Source organism: Lissotriton vulgaris, chromosome 12, assembly GCF_964263255.1.
Source record: "Lissotriton vulgaris chromosome 12, aLisVul1.2, whole genome shotgun sequence".
In the NCBI taxonomy this organism is placed as follows: Eukaryota; Metazoa; Chordata; class Amphibia; order Caudata; family Salamandridae; genus Lissotriton; species Lissotriton vulgaris.
In genome coordinates this window covers 113957316-113984804 of record NC_141700.1, presented here as the reverse complement: position 1 = coordinate 113984804, position 27489 = coordinate 113957316, and the positions used below count along the sequence as shown (strand labels likewise).

Here is a 27489-nt window from a genome sequence, read left to right as displayed (position 1 = left end):
AATCCTAAAATACTGTCAAGTATATGAATTACATAAGGCAAAATATATGAAGGCCAAGAAAACGAAACCACGCAGATGTGCTGCAGTGAGCACACAGCTTTACTGGCACAAGATCTGCATCGAGAAAAGGTCACATGTTGGGTCCCCAGATGTGTTGTGTCCTTTTACAAGGATTTGTGAGAGGTGAGTGTCCCACTGGGTTTTTCATTGTCATGCAATATAATATGGAATGACATTGCTCTTATTTTAAGAGCCAGGTATATAAAAGTACATTGGTTGAAGCACTGAAACTAGCCTTGCCGAATGTCTCAAGAACAGGCATAATGTTTACAACTGGCAAGGAGAGTTCAAGGATTATTTACAAGGCTGGTCATGGAGTCTTTGCTGACCCAAGTGAAGATGCCCAATTACACTGCATCACCCCTCCCACCAACAATACAAGAAAGTATTTTTTTATTTCTACAGTGCACCTTTAACCAGCACCATTAGCAAAACAAAATATCTCAGAAGCCACCACCATGCCAGTGTTTATACTATTATTATTATGTTTCTTATATATCGCCTGAATCGACCCCCGAAGGGGTATCTCCGCGCTTGCCTTGGGAACCCGTCCTGGCTTTTCCCTGTGAGATAGCCCCTACAGGGCATCCCCAAGGTGAAAGCCAGGCATCCCGCCGCGGGGGGCCGTTGTGGAGATTAAGCAAGCTTAATGCCCAGAGTTGCAGAGTGTGAACCCATGATTAGGTCAGGCACCGAAGCGAGAATTATCGAGTCCATGGACATTTGAGCTCAAGACCCTGCCGCGTCGGGAATTGAACCCTGGTCCCGGGTCTGACCTCTGCTTCAGGGTCTGCCTGCTCTAACCAGTGAGCCACACTTCTAACTCGTTGGGCAATGATGAAACATTATTGAATTAATTAATTCCTTTAAGAAGCTAAACCGTCTTGAAGAAGGGTAGAAAAAGGAGAGGTAAAAGGTGAGAAGGAGATGAAGGGGATGAAAAGAAACATTTAGCCAAAAGTTATCATTCCGTACTTTTGCAGGGTCTTTGATGCTGGAGACAGGCCTATAGGGCTGGGCCAAGTCAGTAGGTGCCTTCAGATTTCGCTGCACTGTCTTCTTCGCCCTTCTTCTTAGGTCGTTAAGAACTAGTTTCCAGGTCTGGAGGAGCCACCTAAATACTACATTTAGGGGCGTTTAAGGGGAGTAGCAGGTAGGATCAATGGGCACCTTACCTGGGATGATTAATACCCTCAATTATGCTACCCTACTGTGGGAGGGCCATAGTCCTACCCCTGATTGGAGGGGTCTTCCCAGCTTTAAGATGGCGGGGACTGAAAGATGTGCTTCACTTCGCCTCCTCCGACTTTGGGGTGGAGTTGGCAGAGGTGGGCAAATTTCCTATTCCAAGAGTGTGTGAAATAATTTCTTGCTCGAGTGTGTACAATAAATGCTTAACACTACCCTCAAGAAAAAACCTTACTGCTCGCCCACACTACCACAAATAGAGAGTACGATATTCTCTACTTTAGCCTCTGCCTACCTTTGGGGATCCACTGGACTCTGTGCACACTCTACCTTACTTTGGTATAGTAAATACAGAGTCCGCTTCCTACACAGGGGACCTAGTTAGCAGGGACCCTATTCACTACAATTGAAACCACATCAAAACCAGGCAAAACATGGGGGGTAACCATACAAAAAGAGGCACTTTCTCCAAGTCAGTGACAGGATACCATGCCCAGTTCGGACGACCACTTATAAACTCCAACGCTCTAGAGTAAATGTACCAAAGTGAAGGAAGTGAGGCGAATGGATTTAGCATCCATATTAGGAACAGATGGGTCGGTTCCAAACTTAACGGGTCATTTTTTGTAGCCAACTGGTCATTTTTGACATACTTCAGCAGCAAAGGCACTTATGGAACCTGAGAAGTCCAGTTTAACATTCTTGCTGTGAAAATGGTGGGTCAAGTGGTAGTTCCTGCTCATTCACAGGTATGATCCTTCGACTGACTCACATTTCTAAATTTACAATGAGGCCAATACAAGCATGTGCTCAACTAAATAACTTGTAGGTGCTTAGATCACCCGGGCAGCATACTTCCTTGATGCGACCCCCATGCAGGTCCCAATTAGTTGGGGCGTGTGACTGCTCTTCTCTTGGGCAGTGCAGCATCACTTCTCCTACAAATTTTTTTTCATGAAGTCCTATGGTAATCAATGGTAATGGGCAGAATCCTGTGTTTGAACTATTTACCAATGGTGTATCAAAGCCATACCAAGTGCGCACTCCAATCGAATATTATAAATATTTTCTTTCCCACATTTTGCGGTCTCTCAATGTACCTAAAATTCAAATCTTACTCCAAATACAGTATGTTATGGTAAATCTCACTATATAACATGACTGTTCGGTCAGCGAGTTGAGTTCTTACATTAAAACCAGCAATTTATTAATGGTTAAATAAAAAGGACAAACAAAGGAGTTTTACAATGAAAACCAGGTGATACTAGCATCTTCTGGTCCCAAGACAAGATCGTAAATGCTTTTGTACCTTCTTGTTGCAAAACACTGCGCATGTGAGCTGTGATCACATGCTTAGCATACTCCTGCCATCTCGCGTTGGGTCCGGATGTTTGCAAGTTGTTTTTCTTCGAAGAAGTCTTTCCAGTCACAAGGTAGGTGACTCCTCCATTGGGTGACAGTGTGCATGGGCATCAACTCCATTTTCAGATTGTTTTTTTTCCGCCATCGGGTTCGGACATGAGACGCGGTTTCTCCGGTTTCCCCCAGTGCGCAAGACACTCACCCTTGACAGTATTGTTTTCGATCGTGTAATTCCATTCTCCACGTATCATATTTACTGAAAAAACCCTCTTTCGATCGGGTAGCTGGTGGAGGCAGTCAGGCCTACCCACGTCGGTCTGCCTTGCAGTAGATGAAACAGACTCCATTTAAATTCTGAATTTGGTGCGACGTGCGTAAAGTTTCCCGATCTAAAAAAGCTTTGCGACCGTCAGGCTCGACGTCGCAACATGCAGAGCCATCACACAAGTCCCATTCCGGACCTCTTCGGAGAAGGCTCGAAACAAGAAGCGGAAGACACCACGGGAGCCGAGGAGGAACAAGACCCGATCTCCATCTCCAACTACGGCTCCGAGGGGGATGAAGACATCTCGCAAGGGCAGCTTACTTTGAGTACAGATCCTCCCTTGCCCTACAGTCAACCTCAGCCCAAGAAGGCAGCTCCGGTCCAACCCCCGCCTCCGGGCCACGGTCGGGACCGAGAACATGTTTCCGACGCCCACCCTTCAGCTCGGCACCTAAGCATACCAACAAGCCGTCCAGGCCTGAACAGTCATTCCAAGACTGGCATCGAGCTTAAACCTTCAAGATCGAAACAAAATGCAGGCCCAGCCCCACCCCTTCAACGCTGAATATGTCTTCGGATCTGAAATCCATGGCATCAAAAGCCCAGGAACCGAAACAAACGGATGTGCCAATTCCATCTAAAGAGCAACATTTCAATGCTCCACCCTCCAAACCGGATCTGCAGCAGGAGTTATATATCCACCCAACTAATGGACATATTACCACAAAGGTGACATTAAAACGCAAACCTGAGACAGAAGAGGTCCCCCACATTCCTTTAAAAAGGAAAAGTGTAGGTACTAATCCTTCTCCGCCTCCTCTTCCATCACCTCCTTCTCCTCAGTTTCAACCCTTACTAATTTCACTTGAGCACTCACCAACACATACACCTGAAGATCAGGACGATGGGCCGGAGGACAATGATCCAATACCCACAGACCCCTGGACAGATTACAACACCAATTCCCCCACAGGGAATGATTCCGATCTGTACTCTACCAAGCTTTCTCCAGCAGACAACAGTGTAGGATACAGAGAACTGTTGTGTAGAGCTGCATACGGAATCCCTAGAAGAGGATTTCCCTTTCGAGACTCTTAGTAGTACCCAAAAGTCCTCGCACACACTCCCCATGCCCAAAGGCATGATCGGGCACATAGATTATATTTTTAATGATCCAGTCAGGGCACGTATTCTCCCCCTTAAGGTAGACAAGAAATATAAGCCGGCACCATCAGACCCAGCATACATAAAGGGGCAGTTACCATTGGATTCCTTGGTACTTTCCAATGCACGCAAAAGGGCCAATTCACAATCCCCAGACAAAGTATCTAAGCTCATTGGCGCTTTGGGGAAAAGAGTAGCCTCCCAGTCTGCGAACATTTGGCACATTTCCAATACACAAGCATTATTAGCTAGGTACGACAGAGCCCATTGGGATGAAATGGAGCTGTTGCTCCACTTTCTACTTGATGAGCACAAGTCCAAGATGCAAGACCTAGTGCGGGAGGGACAGCTTATTTCCAATAACTCTATCAAGTGAGCCCTAGATGCTGCAAACACTGCGGCTAGAGCTGTCAACACCAGCGTCCTTTTAAGAAGGGAGGCCTGGTTATGTATATTAGGATTCAAACCAAAGGTTAAAACTTCCATCCTGAACACACCATTTGACAAGGACCACCTTTTTGGCCTGGTGATAGATTCCTCACTAGAAAAAATGAAGGAGTAAACAGAAGTGGCCAAATCTATGGGAGCCCTTTAATTAACACCAGGAAGTGGGTCCTTTCGGAGCTCCTTCTACCATGGAGGGTCTAAAAACACCTCCTCAGATAATGCCACCACCACCCACCTATAAAGGCAACAATCAAACCTCTGCCTCTAGGGGTTACTTCGGAGGGGGTTACAGAGGCAATAATGGCAAAGGTTGAGGTAGAGGCTCCATTGCACGCTTCTCCACCTAAAATACCAAACAGTGACTTCCCTACACTCCCCAACCATTTAACACCAGCGGGGAGCGTCTTTTTCACATTTCCTACCCATCTGGCAGTCTAGAACTACAGACAAATGGGTACTGGAAATTATCCGTTCTGGTTATTGCCTGGAGTTCACCAACAATCCCCTAAACATTCCTCCACGTTCACACAAACGGTCACCGGATCACTTACACCTCATCAAACAAGAGTTTCAGTCTCTCCTCTTGAAAGGGGCTATATCCCTGCCTATACCACTACAATACCACAGGTCGGGCGTATACTCCTTTTACTTTCTCATACCCAAAAAGGACGGTTCTCTCAGACCAATCTTGGACCTCAGAGAATTAAATCTTTACACACAGTCTGCCATTTTCACATGGTAACACTCCAACAAGTGCTCCCACTTCTTCAACAGGGCGACTATCTACTCTAGACTTAAAGAATGCCTATTTTCATATTCCAATACATTCCGCCCATCGCACATTTCTCAGATTTGTGGTAGCGAGCCAACATTACCAGTTCAAGGTACTCCTGTTCAGAATCACCACTGCTCCCAGAGTCTTTACAAAGTGTCTAGCAGTAGTCGCTGCTCACCTGAGAAGAAAATACATTAAGGTCTTCCCCTACTTGGACTGGCTCATCAAAGCCAGTACGCACTTAAAGTGTCTCCAACATACCCGCAGGATACTACAGTTACTAAATCAACTGGGGTTCACAGTCAATGTGTTGAAATCACATCTACAACCTTCCAACACTCAAAACTATTTAGGAGCCACTTTAGATACTCAAAAGGATCTCCCATTTTACAACACAGCCAGAATTTGCAACATTCAAGCTCTAGTTCTCCAGTTTCAGTCGAATCACTCGCTTCCAGCTCGAGTGTATATGCAACTACTGGGAATGATGGCATCTTGCCTCAATCGTTCCCCATGCCAGGCTTCACATTCATCTCCTACAAGAATGCTTAGCGAGTCAGTGGAACCAATCACAGGGTCTGTTAACCGATCTGGTGTTGGTAAGCAGCCGTACTCCTCGCTCTCTGCAGTAGTGGAACCCACAAAATTTATCAAAAGGGCGGTCCTTCACAGACCCAGTTCCACAGGTAATGCTAACCGCATACGCATCCCTCACTGGCTGGGGGGCTCATCTTCTGCACCACACAGTGCAAGGCCTGTGGAGTCAATAGCAAAAATGTCTCCAGGTAAACCATCTGGAGCTGCTAGCAGTCTTTGTAGTGCTCAAAGCATTTCAGACTCATCTGGTAGGCAAAGCTGTTCTAGTGTGTACAGACATGACAGCTATGTATTACATACAAAAACGGGTGGGGACACACACTCTTTCCAACTGTCACACATGGCCCAAGACATTTGGAGGTGGGCCGTACACCACAAAATCTGTCTCCTAGAGGAACACCTCCCAGTAGTGAACAATCAGATTGCCGATATCCTCTGCAGACAGAGACAGCAAATACACGAATGGGAACTTCACCCTCAGGTTCTCCTCTAATACTTTCAAACTTGGAGAGTTCCTCAAATAGATCTTTTTGCCACACCCCAAAACGCCCAAACTTCCCCTCCAGGTACCCACACCCACTCTCCAAAGGCAAGGCACTATGGATGAACTGGTCAGGGATATTTGCCTATGCTTGTCCGCCTCTCCCACTCATTCCATTAGTGGTTCGGAAACTTGGGGAAACATCCCTCACACTGATCTCGCACATGGGCCCGTCAACTGTGGTACATCACCCTGTTGGAGTTGTCACTAGTTCCATACCAAAAGCTGCACCTCACATCCAGTCTCCTCACACAGAGCCATGGAGAAATCAGACACCCAGATCCCAAACAACTAAACCTCGCGATCTGGCTCCTGAAGTTAGAGTTTGGTTATCTAAATCTCCCACCAGAATGTATGAGACTGTTATGCAGCCAATTGCAAATGTTTTTTATCTATTGTATTAACAAGATCCATCCTCTTGATGCTTCAATACAAAATATAATTTGTTAACCGTTACACTTGCAGCAGTCAGGACTAGCTTACACTGCTCTCCGACTACATCTCGCTGCAATAGCTGGGTATCGTCAAAATCGGCAACACTTATCGCTTTTCAGAGTGCCAGTAATCAAAGCGTTCATGGAAGAACTCAAAAGAGTTATACCACCAAGACTTCCACCTGCTCCAGTATGGAATCTTAACACAGTCCTCACAAGATTAATGGGCCCACCTTTTGAACCCATGCATAAATGTGAGCCACAGTTTCTCTCCTGGAAAACTGCTTTCCTCATTGCAATCACATCACTGAGGAGAGTGGGTGAACTACAGGCATTAACTATAGAGGAACCTTTTTTCCAACTTCACAGAGACAAAGTGGTTTTTTGTACTAACCCCAAATTTCTACCCAGGGTAGTATCTGCCTTTCACATCAGTCAGTTTAATTACCGGTATTATTTCCTCAACCTGAATCTGTGGCAGAAGGAGCTCTACACACCTTAGATGTCATGTCAGAAGAGTCCTTTTACATTACATGGAAAGAACAAAATCATTTTGTATGACTACACAACTTTTCGTTGCTTTTGCACTACCACACAAGGGCAATCCCATATCCAAGTCAGGTATAGCCAGATGGATTGTTAAATGCATTCAAACTTTTTATGCCAAAGCAAAGAGAACATTAACAGTACCTCCTAGAGCGCATTCCATTCGCAAAATAGGGGCGACTATGGCTTTCTTAGGAAACATCTCCATAGCTGACATTTGTAAAGCTGCTACATGGTCTACACCCGAGGTCTTCAAACTTTTTGATGCCGAGACCCCCTTGTAAAACCTTTTTAGGCGTAAGGACCCCCTTCCGACAAAAGTTTCTAGAAACTGGTACTCCTCATCATCAACTTTTAACAACCATAAATGCGCCTGTTAGACCTCATCACATCCATTCATCATTCATCCACCAACACTTTCACACATCCATCCATCCATCCATCCTTCCATCCATCCATCCATCCATCCTTCATCCATCCATCCACCCTTTCATCTTTCCATCCATACATCCATCCTTTACCCATTCACCCTTCCATCCATCCACCCATCATTCATCCACCCACCTTTTCACACATCAATCCATCCATGCATCATTCATCCATGCAACCTTTTATCCATCCATACATCCATCCATCCTTCATCCGTCCACCCTTTCATCCTTACATCCATACATCTATCCTTCATCCATCTATCCTTCACCCATCCACCCTTTCATCCTTCCATCCATACATCCATCCTTCCTCCATCCACCCTTCCAACCATCCAACCATCCATCATTCATCCACCCACCCACCTTTTCACACATCCATCCATCATTCATCCATGCAACCTTTTATCCATCCACACATCCATCCACCCTTTCATCCTCCCATCCATTCATATAGCCATCATCCATTCACCCTTTCATCCATCCATCCGTCATCCATCCACCCTTTCATCCATCCATTCACATGAATTGTTAAATTGCCCACTGAAAAGGCCCTTGCACGGCCTTCAGCCTAAACTACAGAGATCTCAAATGTGCCCGTTACAAACAGCCACCCAAAGAGTGAATGCATCCAGACACAAGGAGGTGAGTGGCAACGCAGTGCAGAATTAAGACAGATGTTGCTCGAAAAGTAAATACGAAAACACGAGGGAAATATGCACAAGTGGCATGAAATTAAACAAATAGAATGTCCACAGGGATGGCAGTGCCAATCTAAAATTCCTTAAGGGTGCTTGAGCACATTGTACCGAAACAAATCTTCCTTTCAGTGATAGTTTGACACGAATGTGAGTCCGCTATGGACATGTGTAATGCCACTTTAAATTTCTGTTGGTGCTGAGCAGGAGACAAGCCCACCACACTAAAGAGCTGCAAGAAATGTGCGTAGGGTGCATATCAGACGTTTGCAAACAGAGAAAGGTGTTAGGATCGTTAATAATAGTACTTGGCGCTATATCAAGAATGCATGATGCGTCAAAATATTTACAAAAGGCACGATATGTGATCCGGGTATATGATTTATTTTTGCTCGAGCACCTTCTTTGAAAATAATAAATATGTAAGTTGAAATAAGGTTCTTTTTATGATGGATTTCCTCATGCGCAGCATTCAGTTAATGTCAGTTTTTCCTGTAGGCTTCAATGCGGATGGGGGGGGGGGGGGGGGGGGGGTGTTAGATCGACGCAGGATTTTTTCGCTTTGTTTAAATATTTGTTGACACGTAGTGAGGGGCTGGGAGATAAAGTCTGAGGCTCAGTGTGTAAGAGACAGCAGTAACGAGTTTACAAAGGCATGTTAAATATGCAAATGGTCTCTAAAGACCTGTGAAAAACTTGGAGGTGCCGGAGATGACTTCAGACACTCCCCAGCCGAACACCCAGCAACTCGAGTTGCTCTGCAGCAGCAGCTGGGCTGAGACACACGATGAGGGAGGAGGGGGGCTAAAGCCCTTGGGCCTAGGCAGAAGTATGACTGTGAAGGCGCGACCCCTTTTGCGTCACTCCACGCCCCCCTGGGGGTCGCACCCCACAGTTTGAAGACCCCTGATCTACACCATGCAGATTCACCAAACATTATTTTGTAGATGGGTTAGCGAGACAACAAGCTAATGTGGGCCAGGCAGTACATAGACCACTATTTCAGACAACTCCAACAGCTACAGGTTAACCACCGCTTTGGGAGAATACTGCTGTATAATCTATGCAAAGCATATTATCTACAGCACAGATGCCTCGAACGGATAAGGTTATTTACTCAGTAAGCATCTGGCATGGAAAGTTATAGATTCACATGCGCCCACCCGCCTCCCTGGGTACCTGTTGCAGTTCTCTCTCAATCTATATACATATGCATGGACATCTCTATTCTTTACTTACTAACTTTATTCTCACCCTCTGCAGGCAAACAATCTAGCACAGTCACCGAAAGGAGTCATCACCTACTTAGAGACTGGAAAGACTTCGTAGAAGAAAAACAATTTGCAAAGATCCGGACCAAACACTAGATGGCAGGAGTATGCAAAGCATGTGAATCTACAGCTCTAAATGCCAAGAACAGATGCTTACTGGGTAAGTAACATTATCCTTTTGTTAAATTGACCCAAAGACTGATATTATTGAAGGACCACCAGGTAGATCCCCTCTTAGCTGGAAAATGAGTTACATTGTAGAGCCTTGTTTTTAATGGCCTTATGGTGCATGGAGGGGGCACACTTGCTCAGCTTTTGATTGGCAACAAAACATTGCCAAAAAGCCCTTTACAAGAAGAGTATAGAAGATAACATTGGTCATCTCCCTAGCAGCCACAAGTTACATGTTTAGAAGTGGAAAGGTTTCCGTGTCTGTCCTGTTAGTTGGAATAATGTCAAAATTATGGAGTTTCTAAACAAAAACCTTCAGCAATTGAGAACATAGTTAGCATTGCAATTCAAACCATACGTTTGATTTTCTAGGTCCTATACCTAGTAAACATTTCTTATTAAATGCAGTCATGTTTGTGAGCAATCATGCCTGTCTTGCAAGTAACATATTAATGAGCAAATCTTCAAGTGTTCAAAATGTGGCTTATAAGAAACACAGAATCAGACAAATACTTCTTTACGTAAGTTCCCTAATCTTACCTCATCCTGCATATGAAGGACCGCCGGGATCCCATACTCATCCTCATAGAAGATGGCTGACCTTCCTTCTTCACAGTTCCAGTCTTCAGATCCAAGATACGGCCTGAAGGAGCAGCAGTAAGGAAAGGACGTTATTCAAATCATGGATATGCTACAGACACAGTTACACATTATGTAACCTTAATAGCAAATCTTCTATTAAAAAGCGCTACCAACAGAAGGACGGGATTGCTCAACCTCCATGTCCAAGAATTTACACACTATATGATGGCAACACGTGCGCTCTACTTAAAAGCAGTGTTAACTGTATGACTACACAAATCATTCCTCTTTACAAGGCCGAACTTGCTATATGTCTGCACAGGATGTTCACAGGCATCAACTCTTTATATGTACTGTATAAGCAGAGATGCAAACCACTGATTAACTGCATGAAAACCTGTAGCAAGAAAAACGTTCTAACTCCTAATAAGGAATAAAGCGCTTGGGCTCCAAAATCTACATCGGAAGAATACGCCTGTGTGACCCTCATGCCAAAACTGCAACATCTCGGTTGAAGAATGGCGCAACATTTGCAAAATATTTTTACCTTCACTCACACAAGATCAAAAATGCACTCTACAATATTAAGGTGTAAACACCACAACGGTCTCCTCTGAGCGATTCTTACCAGACATAGCATTTTCGGATGTGGAAAGCTGTTCTCGAAGCTTGTCCACGTCATCGGGGTGCACCTGATCATATAAGGTACTTCCAAACCACTCGGATTGCGGCTGGTTCAACACAGGGGTCACTGAGTCAGACACATAAACCACCCGTCCCGTCTCACAAGACACCACAAACAGAAAGCCATCTGCTGCCTCCAAGATGAGGTGTTTAAGCTCCTGTGAGGAAGTAAATGACACTGGTGAGTCATCTGCATCTCTGGCAAAATCATGAACATGCAGCACTTGAAACCCCTAGTTTTAAACAAAACAAAGCATTCACAGACAGGACGTAAAACATCACAACTGAAACAAAGTAAGAGACCCTCAATACCTAGGCATGCAGGGAGTTCAAGCATGTGAATCTATGAAAGATTCATTACTGGAGAACTGCACTTTTGTGCAACACAAAAGGACTGATGAATGATGTACTGAGGGCCATTACCTGAGCCAACACTGTTTTCTAATTAGAAACATTCAATTAATAAATTAAGCAGAAGCAACAAGTAATATAGACATTAACTTGCAAGAACCTGATCGGTGAGGAAGGAAGGTTTGTAGGTGCCATCCGTGGATGTGTTACCGGTGCCCCGCAAGGACTTCATGTGTGACACAGCCATGCGAAGGATGGTCAGTTTGTCTGGCTTGCGTGCCAAGGCACTACAGGTGGGCACCATGTCTGACAGCTCTGTGATGTAGGCGGTCATCTTGTTTCGACGGCGGCGTTCAATTTCACTGTGGTTCTCCCTGAGCACAAAGACCAGATCATAATGAAATAGATGGGCGCACTTTGCAAGTCATGCTATAGTTTGCTACTCTATCAAGTATCGACACCAACAGAGGTCCAATTAGTAAAGTCAGTTAAGAACCTAGGGTTTGGTATGCAGGATATAGGAAGAGACCATACAATAAGCATAAGCAGAATGGAGAGTGAGTGAGCATGTGATTGTGAGAGAGATGGGTATCTAAGTTAGGGTTCAGAGGGAGGAGGAGATATACTAACATTTTGGGAGAGGTACTCTTAACTGCAGATGTCACAAACAGAACACAAAGCAGGTACCAGACATGCAAACGCAGCAACACACACAGCACTCTCAGAACCTCCAAGCTTTAAAATGAAAGAAGAAATGAATAATAAAATACCTCGGAGGACGTGGTGCTAGACAAGTCACTTTGCTGACTAAAATAGGTCTTTAATAGGGCAGACAGAGGAGCTATCTTTGCCGAGGAATTGGACCTTTAGCAAAAACACTGGGCTTCTCTGGTAAGGTTTTGAAATTACTAAAGAGTGTGGTGACCAGATTTTAAAAAACTGGACCACTGCATGAACATACAAATAGAACAACAATTTTACAATGCTCAATAGGCATAGTATGACTTTACAGGGTCCACCCACACAGAAAACAGACAATGAGGCGCTTATGGAAATTAAATGCAACTTTTTACACGCAGTGTCATCGGTCATAAATTGCTCCATGATAATGGAGATTACCAAATCTGCACTAGCACATATAATCTTTCCTCCTACTGTATTCAGTTGATGCTCTCTAAAAACAGACATGTTAAATCTTTCTGACATTTGCAAGCACAGATGGTGAAAGTATGAGACTGTCCTGGCAAATCTTGAACGCCTTGTCACCATACGCGAGGTTGAAGTAACAAGCATTTGCAATGCAATAGGTCTCGCAGTAATTAAGTTTGAGCTTTTGGCATTGCTAAATATTGCAACGCTAATTGCAACAAAAGTCAATAAATTATAGGCCAAAAAAATGTGTATTTCTTTTTGTAGCAATGGTGGCATGCTGCACTTTAGATGAATATGTTTAAAAGTAAAGTGTGCCATACTGCGATTGCTGCAATAGTTAATTGTGGATGCGTTAACAATTGATGTGTGCACTGATGGCTAGTGGTGTGTGTGCCTGTAGAAATTGTGTACTGATGGCTGGTGGTGTGTGCCTAGTGGAAGTGTGCACTGCTGGCTGGTGGTGTGTCTGCCTGGTGCAAGCGTGCACTGCTGGCTGGTGGTGTGTGTGCCTGGTGAAAGCGTGCACTGACGGCTGGTGGTGTGTGTGCCTGGTGAAAGCGTGCACTGACGGCTGGTGGTGTTTGTGCCTGGTGAAAGCGTGCACTGACGGCTGGTGGTGTTTGTGCCCGGGGAAAGTGTGCACTGATGGTGTGGTTGTGTGTGGGTGGTTATGTGTGGTTGTACATGTGGTTGTGTGTGTGTGGTTGGGTGTGTGTGTGTGGTTGGGTGTGTGTTTGTGGTTGGGTGTGTGTTTGTGGTTGGGTGTGTGTTTGTGGTTGGGTGTGTGTTTGTGGTTGGGGTCGTGTTTGTGGTTGGGGTCGTGTTTGTGGTTGGGGTCGTGTTTGTGGTTGGGGTCGTGTTTGTGGTTGGGGTCGTGTTTGTGGTTGGGGTCGTGTTTGTGGTTGGGGTCGTGTTTGTGGTTGGGGTCGTGTTTGTGGTTGGGGTCGTGTTTGTGGTTGGGGTCGTGTTTGTGGTTGGGGTCGTGTTTGTGGTTGGGGTCGTGTGTGTGGTTGGGGTCGTGTGTGGTTGGGGGTGTGTGTGGTTGGGGGTGTGTGTGGTTGGGGGTGTGTGTGGTTGGGGGTGTGTGTGGTTGGGGGTGTGTGTGGTTGGGGGTGTGTGTGTGGTTGGGGGTGTGTGTGGTGGGGGGGTGTGTGTGGTTGGGGGGTGTGTGGTTGGGGGTGTGTGTGGTTGGGGGTGTGTGGTTGGGGGTGTGTGTGGTTGGGGGTGTGTGTGGTTGGGGGTGTGTGTGGTTGGGGGTGTGTGTGGTTGGGGGGTGTGGTTGGGGGGTGTGTGGTTGGGGGGGTGTGTGGTTGGGGGGTGTGTGGTTGGGGGGTGTGTGGTTGGGGGTGTGTGTGTGTGGTTGTGTGTGTGTGGTTGTGTGTGTGTGGTTGTGTGTGTGTGGTTGTGTGTGTGTGGTTGTGTGTGTGTGGTTGTGTGTGTGTGGTTGTGTGTGTGTGGTTGTGTGTGTGTGTGGTTGTGTGTGTGTGGTTGTGTGTGTGTGTGGTTGTGTGTGTGTGTGGTTGTGTGTGTGGTTGTGTGTGTGTGGTTGTGTGTGTGTGTGGTTGTGTGTGTGTGGTTGTGTGGTTGTGTGTGTGTGGTTGTGTGTGTGTGGTTGTGTGTGTGTGGTTGTGTGTGTGTGGTTGTGTGTGTGTGGTTGTGTGTGTGTGGTTGTGTGTGTGTGGTTGTGTGTGTGTGGTTGTTTGTGTGTGTGTGGTTGTGTTTGTGACGTGTGCTGTGTGCTGTCAAAATACAGAACAAAAAATGTCCAAGACGGCCAGGATTTCAGAAGGGAAGTTAGTACCTGGCTCCGCCCTAACAAAGGATGCATCAGCTCACCTACCAAAAAAGCGAATTATTTTGCTAACTAGAAAAGCATGGACATATTACTGAGGACCGTTCTTACATAAGAAACCGAACCTTTCCTGCTTGAGAATGGTAGCCCTAATAACAGGCACAGTTACTTCCCACCCTACTTCTTCCTCTCCAGGCATAAACGAGCTCCATTATACCAGCGGCATGAGAAGTACATTACACTATTTGTATTTTAATGTATTTATATCGAAGCTGCCTAGTCTAGTCAATTGGTATATAAATATTAATGCATGGTATACATAGTTAAAAAAGAAGGAAATAACTAAATACAATACGCTTAGCATGTCACGTATGTACTTTACACTACATATCACACACATCAAAACACTGCATTCATACAATGCTCTCCTAGACCCCACTCTTGCAACTAGGCGCAAAAGTTAATATAAATATCATGCGTTTTACCCCGCATTATTCTTTGAACTTTTAGTCGCTGAAGAGCAGTGACGGATGTCCCACTCTGGCCGTCACCTACCACTACACCAAAACTCTCACCTCTTTGGCTAAAACGCAACTCGGCACTGTTCGGACCAACGACTTCTCGCGAGATTGCATACTATATGTAAATGTACAGGAATTTATATAGCGCGAATCACTGAGCGGTTTCTAAACGCTTGCTTAGTGAACCCGTCCTGGTATTCCCCTGTGAGATAACCCCGGCAGGGTATCCGCAAGGTAAAAGCAAGGCATCCCGCCGCGAGGGGCCGTTGTGGAGATTAAGCAAGCTATTGCCCAGAGTCGCAGAGTGTGAACCTGTGAATCGAGTAGGCACCGGAGCGAGAATTGTCGAGTCCATGGACATTTTAGGACTCAAGACCCCGCCGAGCCGGGAATTGAACCCTGGTCCCGGGCTGACCTCTGCTTCCAGGTCTGCCTCCTCTAACCAGTGAGCCACACTTCTCCACTATACCTTCTTTATGCACTGTCGCGCCTCGTCAGGGGTGTATGGACTTTGAAGCACTGCTTAAAAGGCAATTACCACCTGCAGATGTTCCAGAAGGTGGCAAAAAAATTACCTAAGTATTTCCCTCACTCACTTCACCTGCCATTTACCTCCTGTTTTCAATCCCCGTCTTTTCAGCATCCTGAGCTCTGTCCTCTACTTCATCTCAGTTAGAGCAGCAGTGAAAAACCCACTTAACCGGTCGAGGTGATGCGCTGGCGCCTTCTTTTAGTTATGTGAGGACAAAGTCCCAGCCGGAAAGAAGATAAAAACGCGGCCAGCCTGTGAGCGCCTCGCGCCAGGCGCGGCTGGCAAACAATGCCCAGCGTGTTTAAACCAGGAGGTGGTGAGAACCGCTCTGGAGGTACCTACGCCCTTTCTGTTCTCAGCTGGTGCTCGCGCGGGGAGTGTATGTGTATCGATACCGGAAGACGCCATCTAAGTATTTACATGAATTGAAAAAGTCTAGTATAACATTTTATCGGATATTGTACTGTAATATCTTTATTGAATGTATAATAATGCACCTCACTGTAGCGTACATACCAGATATGCGACCCCAGGGCGAGAGAGCGGAATGATCGCAAGCAGGAATAGACGTGCGCGTGCACTGCCGAAACATTCCGTGAGGCGGGACTTCCGTTTTCTGCTGGAAGCGCGCGCCCAAGGAGTGCCCGGCCAGAAGAGCAGTGATGACGCGGGGCTCGCATGCCCGAGGGAGAGCCCCGCGGTGGCGGCTGAAGTCCCAGAGTTGCGCCGATGAGGTGAGTACACTACAGTACAGAAGACGTGCTGACAACCGACTGCAGCCACCCGCAACCGATGGACGGGCACAAAGAGGACAACAGACCCCTCTTTCAAACAAAAAGTTTGGCTGAAGGGTCTGTGGCCCATTCGCTATCGCCACCCCTCCCACGTCCACTAGTTTTAACTCAGATCGGGGCGCACGTGTGCAAGCACCCTCCTCTCACGATGCAAGCTTTAGAAGGCAGGGTCAAAGGGCGCTAGCTGGAATGCCTGGCGGCAGAGATGGAGAGCAATGCCAGTGCGACCCTTAGCCTCAAGAGGAGGGTGCGCCTACCCGTCGGCGCCCTATCACATCCCGCAGAACTAGCCTGCACGTTTTAGTGCAACATTTAACGTAGAAATAAAAAACAGGTGGCACCATTTTAAAATGTGAAAAACTGCAACAAAAAGTCATAGACAGAACTGCGCCGTAACCAGAATGATTTTCTTTACTACATCAGTGCTTTTCACGGGCGTACTGCCTACTTGTGGACAGTAGTCCACTTATAAGGTCCCAAAGCTGAAACCTATTGGATATGCCAATGCTTGTTAGATCTCCTGTGCTAAGACTAGAAAAAAAGCTCTTTCCTTCTAAATCTATGATGTGCTGGTGACCAAAGCTACCTAGTGAAGTAGGGTATGTCTCCTTTGACAAAATATACGTTGCCCATTTTTTTACGAATTGTATTTTCCACTGTGAAATATCACTTGTTACTGAAAATAAAGGTAAAGATGTTGGAAGTTAAGGTGGGAAGGAGAATTCCACATTATTTACAAATGGCACTCAACGGCCTCTGTGAGCCAAAATATAGACGGGAGGGTATTAGGATGGCATGACTGACCAGGCTAGGCAGTAGTTTGCAAACTGTTTGAGATGAGCGCAGTGCGCACCTTATGCAGAATACCTGCTCAAAATTGTAACTCAAGGGGAGGAGTCAAAATTTGCACCTTTAAAAGTGTGCAAAGCCTATACTCATGTGACTGATATTCTTGTTGCAACAGTACTCATGTTATCAGAGTGTAAAGCAGCCTCCTCAACTTGAAAAGGTTGCATCAGATACTGCTATTGTCAGACTGAATTAATTAGACCTACATGCTGTGGGTACACTTTCTGGTGCAAACATGCGCAGGTCTAAATCACTCTTCTGGCTTGATTCCAGCTACGTAGGTAACCACAAAACAAGAAACACAAATATTCGCTATCACACTTACCCACAGCTTCCAGTATTCGCTCAAGATAATATCCATTCTACACAGCACCGCTATTGCCTGTAGTGGTCTATAACATTGCTACAAACACCGCATGTACCATGACAAAGTACACAAACTACCAAACGGCGAGAAATACTAGGACAAGACTAACTATGCTCGCCGGGCAAAACGCATGTTACATGATCAAGACAAGGACAAGCCTCTTGATAATGCCCCCCTAAATACCACTCAGACACTAAAAGCACATTACACAACACCAACAATCAGACCTGTAACAGTACACAAATCCTGGAACATTTTCATCCCGAGATGAGTAAGACTCCGGTGTCAATGGAAATCCCAAAAATAGAAACTACAGTTGCCTACACCACATCGAAAGCCAAGTGAGCTACGAGGCAGTTTACGCACCTACCATGTGCTATACAAATGTCAACAGCATACTACAACAGTGCAGGACATGGTGACATGGCTCAAGTCCAAACCCAGCAACACCAAAGGTAGCACCATGGAGATAGAGCACTCACAGAATCCCCCTAAAACCAACAGCTTAATTGACATTACAAGACTTTAGTGAGTAAGTGCAACACAAACATTGATGCATAAGACAGTTAACCTTTATAAATATACATTACGGCCTCAGTTTGATCAACAGACAATAAAGAAAACATTTCATCTCAGTAATAGGTAGGCAGTTCCTATTGATTTCTATTCACAAAGATTTATGCTACAGCAGCATAAATGATGGGATGAAAGCACAGTAAAATGCTTAGCGATAAGTGATATTTATTGCCAGCTCTAGGAATCTGGTTGTTCTAGACATCAGGACTGCGACAGGTCAGAGCATAAAAGTTATTTTGTAAGTCACTAAACTCTACAATTGCTCATAGTTCCCAAAATAAAAAGCAGATGTCTAAATTAAAATTGCCAAGACGAATAAAGAAGCCCGGCAGAGGAATGGAAACATCAGTGCACATGGCAACAACTGAATGTTAAGGAAATGAATAAAATACAAGCTCAGTAGAAAACTGGTTGAGAGCCTGAACGCATTAAAAGATGGTATATATGCAATGAATGCGACACTATCCAAATATATCATGTTTCATCTTAAATAATATACAATAATTTACTGTCAGTAACTCTAGATAGACTTAAAAATACTATTGAGGTCTCGAGGCTGGTACCCAAGAGAGATAAATGCTTGCCATAGTGAACACTATTTCATGACCTGCAGCACTACACTATCACACCCTCGAACTTTGATCCTCTGCAACATGCACAAACTGCCTTATAAGAAGTGCAACAGAATCCACAGGGACTACATTTTAAGAGCTTAAATATGGAGAGTTTGGCTGTAAACATTCATGGACAAAATCCGGCTCCACTCAGTAAGGAAAGGTCTTACTTTACAAAATGTGTTGTGGAAAATATGTCTAACACACCAAATTCCCTGCTGCTGATGGGGTAGAGTCCACATGTGCGCGAGGCACAGACTGTTCTTGGATAAAAAAAAGGTGGCAGGCCTGCAGCCCATTTTTTTTGACTTCTATTAGCTACATTAAAATAAAAAGATGTTCCTGAACACGTGGGAAGGAGGGGATATGGAAAACAGGTTGTTGTGCTATTAGGATGCCTATGTAGTGGAATTACGCATTCCAAGAGGACAAAGTCGTATACTGCATACAACTTTGAAGTGACTTCTCAGATTCCGATCAGAAAACTCTGGTAAATATTGGCAGAAAACATTGCGTCACACAATGCAATATCTGTCTCTCTCTGGGTAAGCAAGAAGCACCCTTAAAGCAAGAAGTAGGGGGAAAAAAAGAGTAAGTCTCAGAAATCATACTGAAATATATTTATTTATAAGAGTTTTTCGAGGATAGCCTAGTTCTCAGCCATAAAAAGAGACCTGCACAGCAGAATCTATCTCAGGCTCACAAGGAATGGACACCAGCAGCAGAGTTGGTTGGTTATTAGTAACTAGGAAGAAAATTAAACCATAACTATCTCTTATGAATTAAAAAATGTTTAGCAACAATATTAATCTAAATAATATATTTACTTGATCCATCTACATAGGCCAGGATGGCACATTAGCAGATTGTCAGCACCAGATAAAAATACTTCTATTTAGTAATTTTCAAGGATGAAAAGGGAATTTATTTGGTAAGTGATCAAACAATTGTGGGATCCAATCACAGGGAACTTCTCCTTAAGTAATTTAAATACAACCATTAAGCAGATTCCCCTAACCGGTGTTGCTATGTTAAGATACATACAGAATACATACATATATATACACACACATAATATATAATATATATCTCCCCCCACTAGAAACAAATGGATGTACAGTAACTCTAGACATTGGAATTGTTACGACCATATGATTGTTAATCATGTTTATTAGACAGTGGGAGCCCAGAAATGATGGTTTGACAGACATAAATGAAGGAAAAAGATCTTCTGGAGCAGTCTGGGTAGGACAGGAGAGCTGATGCATGAAGTTACATTCACTCTGGTTTTAATCACAAAGAAAGAGAAGATCCTTGACCTTTCTAAGGTACTTTGAACCTTTCAAATCGTTGTGCTACCTAAAACTCTTTTACATGTGTCAGGGAAGACAAGTGGCACTCTACATAACAATTCTCTTGAAGTAAGTGTATCGGACCACTGCCTTGAGGAAGACATCTTATCCAGTAGGAGATCACATGACTCAATTTGTCGCATAACTGAAGACAGCAATAATGACATAGGTAATTTTGAAATGCCAAACAAGGAATACCGTAGGATAGAGGCCACATGCTCATTCAACATAAGTAAATAAACTTAGAATACACAAACAGTGTTAGGACACTGTGTCCCTGTGTAAAAGGTAATTAATAATTGAACTACCAATACATCTAATACAATCACAATACTACTAATGCAACCCCCTCCTATTTGGAGCTGGAGTAATTTTCCTGTTGGAGCTCTTACTCCCAAGAAATATAATGCAATTCCCAGCCAGAGTTACCCATACCCCTACAGCTAGGGTTTCTCGTCTCTATCCACTTAATGGCAATTTATAGAGAGGGTTATGTAACAAAACTATTCTCTTGTTTTTTTAACCTATTAAGAGTTCAATTAAAAATGGTTTTAATCATAGAAAAAGTATGATTTTTTTCCCCACTTTGTGGTGGATACAGCATTACTTGAAGGGATCTGCATTTCAGCCTATACTTAGAGAGTCTAATCTGCCATATGCATATCAAGTATTACTTGGGTAAAATGGTGTAACATATTTATATTTTTTTAGGTTATGTAGGAAGTTGGCTTTTTATGTAGTGTACCAAAATGAGAAACACTATGTAGAAAGTCTGGACAACCTTTAATGGTTTACAGGGCTTACATTTATAATCCCAAATGCTCTATTTTGTGGTAGTGTGGCGGAGCAGCTTAGGCTTATAAAAGGGTAGTGTTAAGCATGTGTTGTACACACAGAGTCAATGACACTCAAGATGAAACTTGAGACCAATTTAGAAAAATAACGGGTATTATTCATATAATTTTTAACGCCAAGAACTTTGTAATTGGGCAAGTACTTTGGGCAATCAGTTTTTAGAATCAAACAAAATGGCACACAAATGAGCTTTTATGCAGTAATGCTTTCCTACGGAGAAATAAACATATACTGCATAACGGTACTTGCAGACTTATTTGAGGGGTCCCATTTAAGACATAAGTTGCTATGGGCTCAAGGTCCCAAGAACCACCAGCAGTTCAGGTTTACTTGCCCTGGAATTTCGAGGTGCAGGGGTGCTGGGCGGGTTGGTAGCCTTACGTGCTACACCATTGGCAAAGAAGGGAGGCCCCCTAGAAACAGGCTGCAAAGGGGAACTTGGGTACAAGTCCCAGCGCTTCCAATGGGGAGCTCAGCTTGTGAGGGTCTGGGGAGCAGGAGGCACAGTCTGTGTTCATTGGCCTGGGCTGGGCTGGGGGGCTTGGGTGTAGAGGGGTTTTGTCAGCTGGCCCTGTGCGAAGGCGCTCACGGCTCTTGGTCAGACCTGTAGAGAGGGAAGAAAACAGACAGCAGGGCCACTTTTGGGGCATCCTAGTTGGATCTGTGATCCCTTGGCAGGCAGCGGTTTCTGCACTAGACACACAACAAGCCTTGGTAGCTGCAAATGCTCAGGTGCCCCAGGTATAGGTGCTAAAGGTCCAGGCGCCTCAAAACACAGCGGGGAGACTGATCTGACCTCGTGGAGCATTGTGACCTCTTCCTGGGTGGCTGCTGCGCAAGGTGGACAGCAGATTGGTACACCGGACATCGTGGTCAGCAGTGCCTTCAGGCAAGTGGCTCCTCCACTTCAAAGAAGATGCTGGATGGTTGGCAAAGTGCAGGCAGCCCTCTGAGGTTTTGGGAGGAGGCATAGCTGAAGGACGAGTCAAGATCTCCATGACTGTCTGGACAGGAGCAGGCAAGGTTTGTCGCCTAAGAGCACAGAAAGTGAAGAGCAGTAGCTAATGGCCTACTTATCCTTGGGGTCACTGCCTGTGGCAAGTGGGCCTAATCCTGTTCCAGAGTTCCTAATATGTGTGTGTGTGGGTGGCTGTGTGTGTGGCTCTGTGTGTGTGGCTCTGTGTGGGTGTGTGGCTCTGTGTGGGTGTGTGTGTGGCTCTGTGTGTGGGTGGCTCTGTGTGTGTCACAGAGCCACACACAGAGCCACACACACACACACAGAGCCACACACACACACACACACACACACAGAGCCACACACACACACAGAGCCACACACACACACAGAGCCACACACACACACACAGAGCCACACACACAGAGCCACACACACAGAGCCACACACACAGAGCCACACACACACAGAGCCACACACACACACAGAGCCACACACACAGAGCCACACACACACACAGAGCCACACACACACACAGAGCCACACACACAGAGCCACACACACAGAGCCACACACACAGAGCCACACACACAGAGCCACAAAACTATTTTAAACTATTTTGTCTTATAAAAAGTTTTCTAAAACCGCTTTTAAAAACATAATCTAACATCTTTTTTATGTAATGGTATTTGTTGACCTGAGTTGGGGGTCTGAATCAAATAAAATTATTATTGATTGATTGATTGATGCCCCTATGTCCATCGAGGGATCAAGGAGAAAATGGAGGGGCGGGGGGGGGGGGGGGAGGGGTGGGGGTGGAAACATCAATGTGCCTTGCCATGTGCCGCTATGCCAAGCCTAGTGTCTACATGTATAGTGTAGAATATGGCACAATTGGCTTGTGATACCTTGGCCACTTGGTGTTGACTTGCATCAGATGTCAGCAACTGTTGTGGTATATAAAATCCCTCCCAAAATGTGAGATGATGTATTAAAGAATGTATGACGAGTGTGGTAGAATCTACAGGGGACGGTTAGAGAGACAGTGACGAGATTTGAAGAAGGCCCAACCCCATTGTACCTATTCATCGTAACAATGCCCATCGGAGTCCAGGGTGTTAGATGACCCTACGCAGGACATGCAAACACAGGCCCCAAATTACAAATTGCTTTACCCGCATTGTCTGTAACGCGTGCCACCCTCAACCATTCGTGTTTTTTTAACAGCACTTTGCAAACTGATACTAGCAGGTCCGTTCGGACAATGATATACAGAAAACAAAGGCCACAAATAGTTGCAGCTAAAAAGCTAGCAGCATTTAACAGGCTCGTTGAACCTAATGTCGTCAAATCATTTGACGTGACAGTTACTTGGGCGCACTGGGTCACACCGAGCTCGCAGGTGTCCCATTCTTATGTATAAGGAGTTCGTTCATTCAGTCCATTCTGCGATCTGTGCTCCTGTTCACGACTTAAAAAAAACAGAAGTAGTCTCAAAAAGGCAAAGAAAAAAACAGATTTGGCTATGCTACTCACATAGAAATCTAAGAACATTAAGAGATCTGGCCACACACAAGCCTTCCATCTCAAAACAGACCCTCAACCTTACCCCCTCCCGACATCAACTATTACAAAGCCCCACTCGCTGAAAGAAACCACCAAGTCCCTAGATCTGAGGACTACTTTGGTCAACCCAATTGCACCTAACATCGACTCAGCGCCCGTCATAACTGCTCCATTTCACCAGGTCGCCCCCGCCCATGCCTCCGGTATATTCTGCAGACACGAGTTTAAATGAAACTATGCTGCATATTTACTATAAACCTTTGCATATTCAAGCAAAGTGAACCTGGTTTTAGTTTCAATTATTATCCCTGAAGAGAAATGAGTTCCACCTGTTTTTCATTTAATTTGCGTTTATGCAAATATTGTGTAGATTTTAAGTGATATGGACTAGTAGGTCTTTTAATGGAAAAAGCACTGCATTACCAATGTATAGTATACCAGTTTAAATGTAGTGATTAGCTGCTGGAGGTAAACACGTTAAGAGGTGCGGTTGCCCCAGAAGATCGGGCCACGAGTTCAGTAAACGGACATGAGATACATGACAATACAGGTTGTCTAATGTGATTCAGTGACATAGTCCGTTGTCATCCTTAAAATCTGCCACCGTGGAGTACATGGGGTACAAAGAACACCCCTAGTAAGGAGTCAAACTCGAGAAATCCATAGATATGGTATTCTGGGGGCCTCATGGCGAGGATGTGCACCAATACAGATGTTGGACTAAAGAAAGATTTCTGCATTTCCCTCAAGTACAACCATGCGAGGTTTGAGTGTCCTGTGAGTGATCAGGTAACCCACCAGATCCTTCGGTATAATTCGGATCAGATCTGTGAGGATGGATTGTACAGCAGGGTGACCATGCGGGGTTTGAGTGTCCTATGAGTGATCAGGTAACCCACCAGATCCTTCGGCATAATTCGGATCAGATTTGTGAGGATGGATTGTACAGCAGGGTGACCATGCGGGGTTACAGTGAAAAGAGAAAGATACAAAGAAAAGGAGGCAGAGGGCAAGAGCCTGCGTGGCCACAAGCAGAGTGAGGGCACGAGGAAAGAGCTCCTTGAAATTAAAGCCCAGGGATGAGAAGAGCACAAGGGCCCGCCTGGCCAAGGTTTGTTTAAGTGACACAGTGCCTTGCTCTTAACTTTGAAAAAGTTGCGCTTGCAAACGGCGGGGAAGTAACGTTTTATGGATCGGGACTTGAGAGTGTGGAGAGAGGTGCGGAATGAATGAACAGGGTGCTTCAGGAAGGAAAGGTGGTGAGTTTGACATAGTGCGCGAGAATCAAGAAATGCTGTGAGAAGAGCGAAACAGTGAGAAACAGAGGGAGAAGAAAATTAAGAAAGAGGCGGTATACCAGAATAAGACGCGAACAGGATGAAGGAAGCGAGATGACGCAGATATGTTAAGTAGTGGAATGAAAAGAATGAAGAACCACAATGACTCGAGGCGGTGGTTGGAGGGAGAGAGGAAGACATGGGAAGAAGACACAAAGGTGGAGAGTGAAAGGAAGGAGGGATAGGGGAGTCGAGCGAATGCGAGGGGGAGCAGATGGAGAAGCCCATCGTTAAGATACCCGGGAGAGAGAACAGGAGAAAGCGCTCAAGGGCTCCTTGGGAGACTAGCATGGAGATACAGGGAGGGGCTGTGGGCTGTCACGCGTCATTGGGCAGATGTGCCTAAAACAAAAAGTGTTTGTCGCTGTGCCAGTCAGTCACTGCATCGAGTCCATCTGGACAATTCTCTTCCTGCGCCCGCGCCCCCTATCAACACTTTAGCACGCTCTGGCTGCTTTGCCTTCGAGTCCCTCGTTCTGGGTGCATTTCTGTCTCAATTTGGTTCTCTCTGCGGGGAGTTCGCGGCACACGCACATCCTCGGACAGCTGAGCCCTGCCAGTGCCATGGAGATCCACTGGCGCAGATTGGGCCGGCCGAGCCCACGGTTAGCACCGGCAGCGGCCTCACCTCGGCCCCTTCTTGGCTTCTGCGTGTTTAGGACCTAATCGGAGGTAAGTTCACGTTCATTGGTGTCCTTGAAGTGGTGTTGTGTGGAGGGTAGACAGGGCTGCACTGAATCATACCTGCCAACAGACGTGGTCACGACTCGACTTATTCCGGCGGCGGTCGTCCAGAAATGGCAGAACAAACGCGCCGCCATTTTTGCGATTCAGGGACGTATATTTCAGAAGTTGAGTGACGGATGAGGTCACAGCTTAAAAACTGCAAAAAACACGCCCCCGAATCGCAAAAAGACGGGGCTTGAACTGAGTGACTCCCCTCTCGTCCAATGGCTGGCCTCCGTTTAGGAAGCCAGCCAAGTTACACCCGATTTGGAGCAATACACAGATGCACACATTAGAAACTATTATCATCAAGGAAATGTAAGTAAACAAATAATGTTTCTGTTGATTTGAACGTGCAAACCAATCTTGCGCACACCAAGCATTCGGCAGCTTTGCAAGGTGCAGAACAGTGCATAAGGGCTGACAGAGGGCACCATGGCATTAACAAGCTACCGCTGTACACAGCGAAGGTAATTTAACACTACCGCGCCGCTCTACACCTACCCGATCCCTACTTAAGCTTTCAACTGAGGCCATTTGTATTTTTGCGTCCACGGTCCGGCCACTTCCATCATGCGTAGGGATACAGACAACCTAAATGGAAAGTGTGCATGCGTGCAGGTGCTCACCGTAAGCGGGAATGTTCGCGTGTGGGGTACATCATGGGAGCGCGTAACGGACCGTGATCGACAACACAGAACAGGCTAATTGAAACGGGAACCACGCTGAGCTGCAGCAGGCTCCATGCTGAAGTTGGCGGCACCCATACTGTTAGCTGACCCACGCCATGAGTGTGCACATCGGAGGTCTCAGAGACGCAGTGAGCGTGCAAATGGCATGTCCGGACGCCGTCAGATGTGCACGCGTATGGTGAGAGCAGGCGTTGTGATAACACCGCGAGCCAAGCCGTACGCATGCACAGCTGATGTCTCCAAGAGGGCGTTCACCCAAGCTGATGTCTTCAGTTTGCACCCATCCTGTCCCGCTTCGCTAAGCTAGGCGGCGAGAAAAGATCTCGTTTACGCAAGCAGTGCATGCGCTGCATCGCTAGGCGAGACCTAAAAAAGGGGAACTTTCCTACATTATGCACAACTGTAGGTAGCTATATATATATATATATATATATATATATATATATCCGTTATATGCTGTTTTGTAACGCGCACAATTACTACCGGAGTATCCTGGCGCGGTATACCGCTGGGGAACGCGTCCTGACTTTCGCCTATGGGATGGTCCCTACTGGGAGTCTCCAAGGTGGAGCCAGGCATCCCCGGCGTTGATGGGGCCGTTGTGGAGATTAGGCAAGCTAATGCCCAGAGTTCCCGAGTGGGACCCCAGGTTAGGAGATTCTAGACAACCCTTACTGGTTTACAGAGGCAAAAATGTTAACACTCACTGCTCCCTTTGTGGTAGTGTGAGTAAGCAGTTTAGGCTTAGAGGGTAGTGCTAAGCATTTGTTGTACTCAGACAATAAAGAAGACACACACACACAAAAAGAATAGATCCGTGATCAATTAAAAAAAATAATTTGTATTTTTTTTTTTAATGCATTTTGACACCAAGAAGTACTTTTTAAAATATCGAATTTCGCAGGTAACTAAAAGATTTGCTTAAATGAGTCTTAATGCGTAATGCTTTCCTAGGGAGAAAAAGACAAACGGCATACAGGTACTTGCAAGTAGGTTGGTAGTAGAGGGGTATGGTCCAAAGTACTACCAGCCGTTAGGAGTTTACCTGTGCTATGGCATCTGGATGCTGGTCGGGCAGGTAGCCTTACATGCTAAAACCAAACGGGGGTGGGAGGGGGCACCTAATAACATGCTGCAGAGAGGGACCTGGGGACAAGTCCGGGAGCTCGGGTGCAGAGGTATTAGGCCGGCTGGGCTGGTGCGTTGCAGGTGGCTGTCTGTTTCGCTGGTTGAGGGTGCAAAAAT

At 45.6% G+C, this 27489-nt stretch overlaps 1 protein-coding gene across 1 annotated transcript in view; it reads right to left on the bottom strand.

Moving 5' to 3' along the window:
* ARNT (aryl hydrocarbon receptor nuclear translocator) overlaps positions 1-27489 on the bottom strand; it is a 173475-nt gene that overhangs the window by 112515 nt on the left and 33471 nt on the right. Inside the window, exons 5-7 of the mRNA XM_086947454.1 lie at positions 11725-11938; positions 11158-11371; positions 10488-10590 (exon numbers count right to left, since the gene is read on the bottom strand). Coding sequence (XP_086803580.1) covers positions 10488-10590; positions 11158-11371; positions 11725-11938 — 531 coding nt within the window. The remainder of the gene's footprint in view (positions 1-10487; positions 10591-11157; positions 11372-11724; positions 11939-27489) is intronic.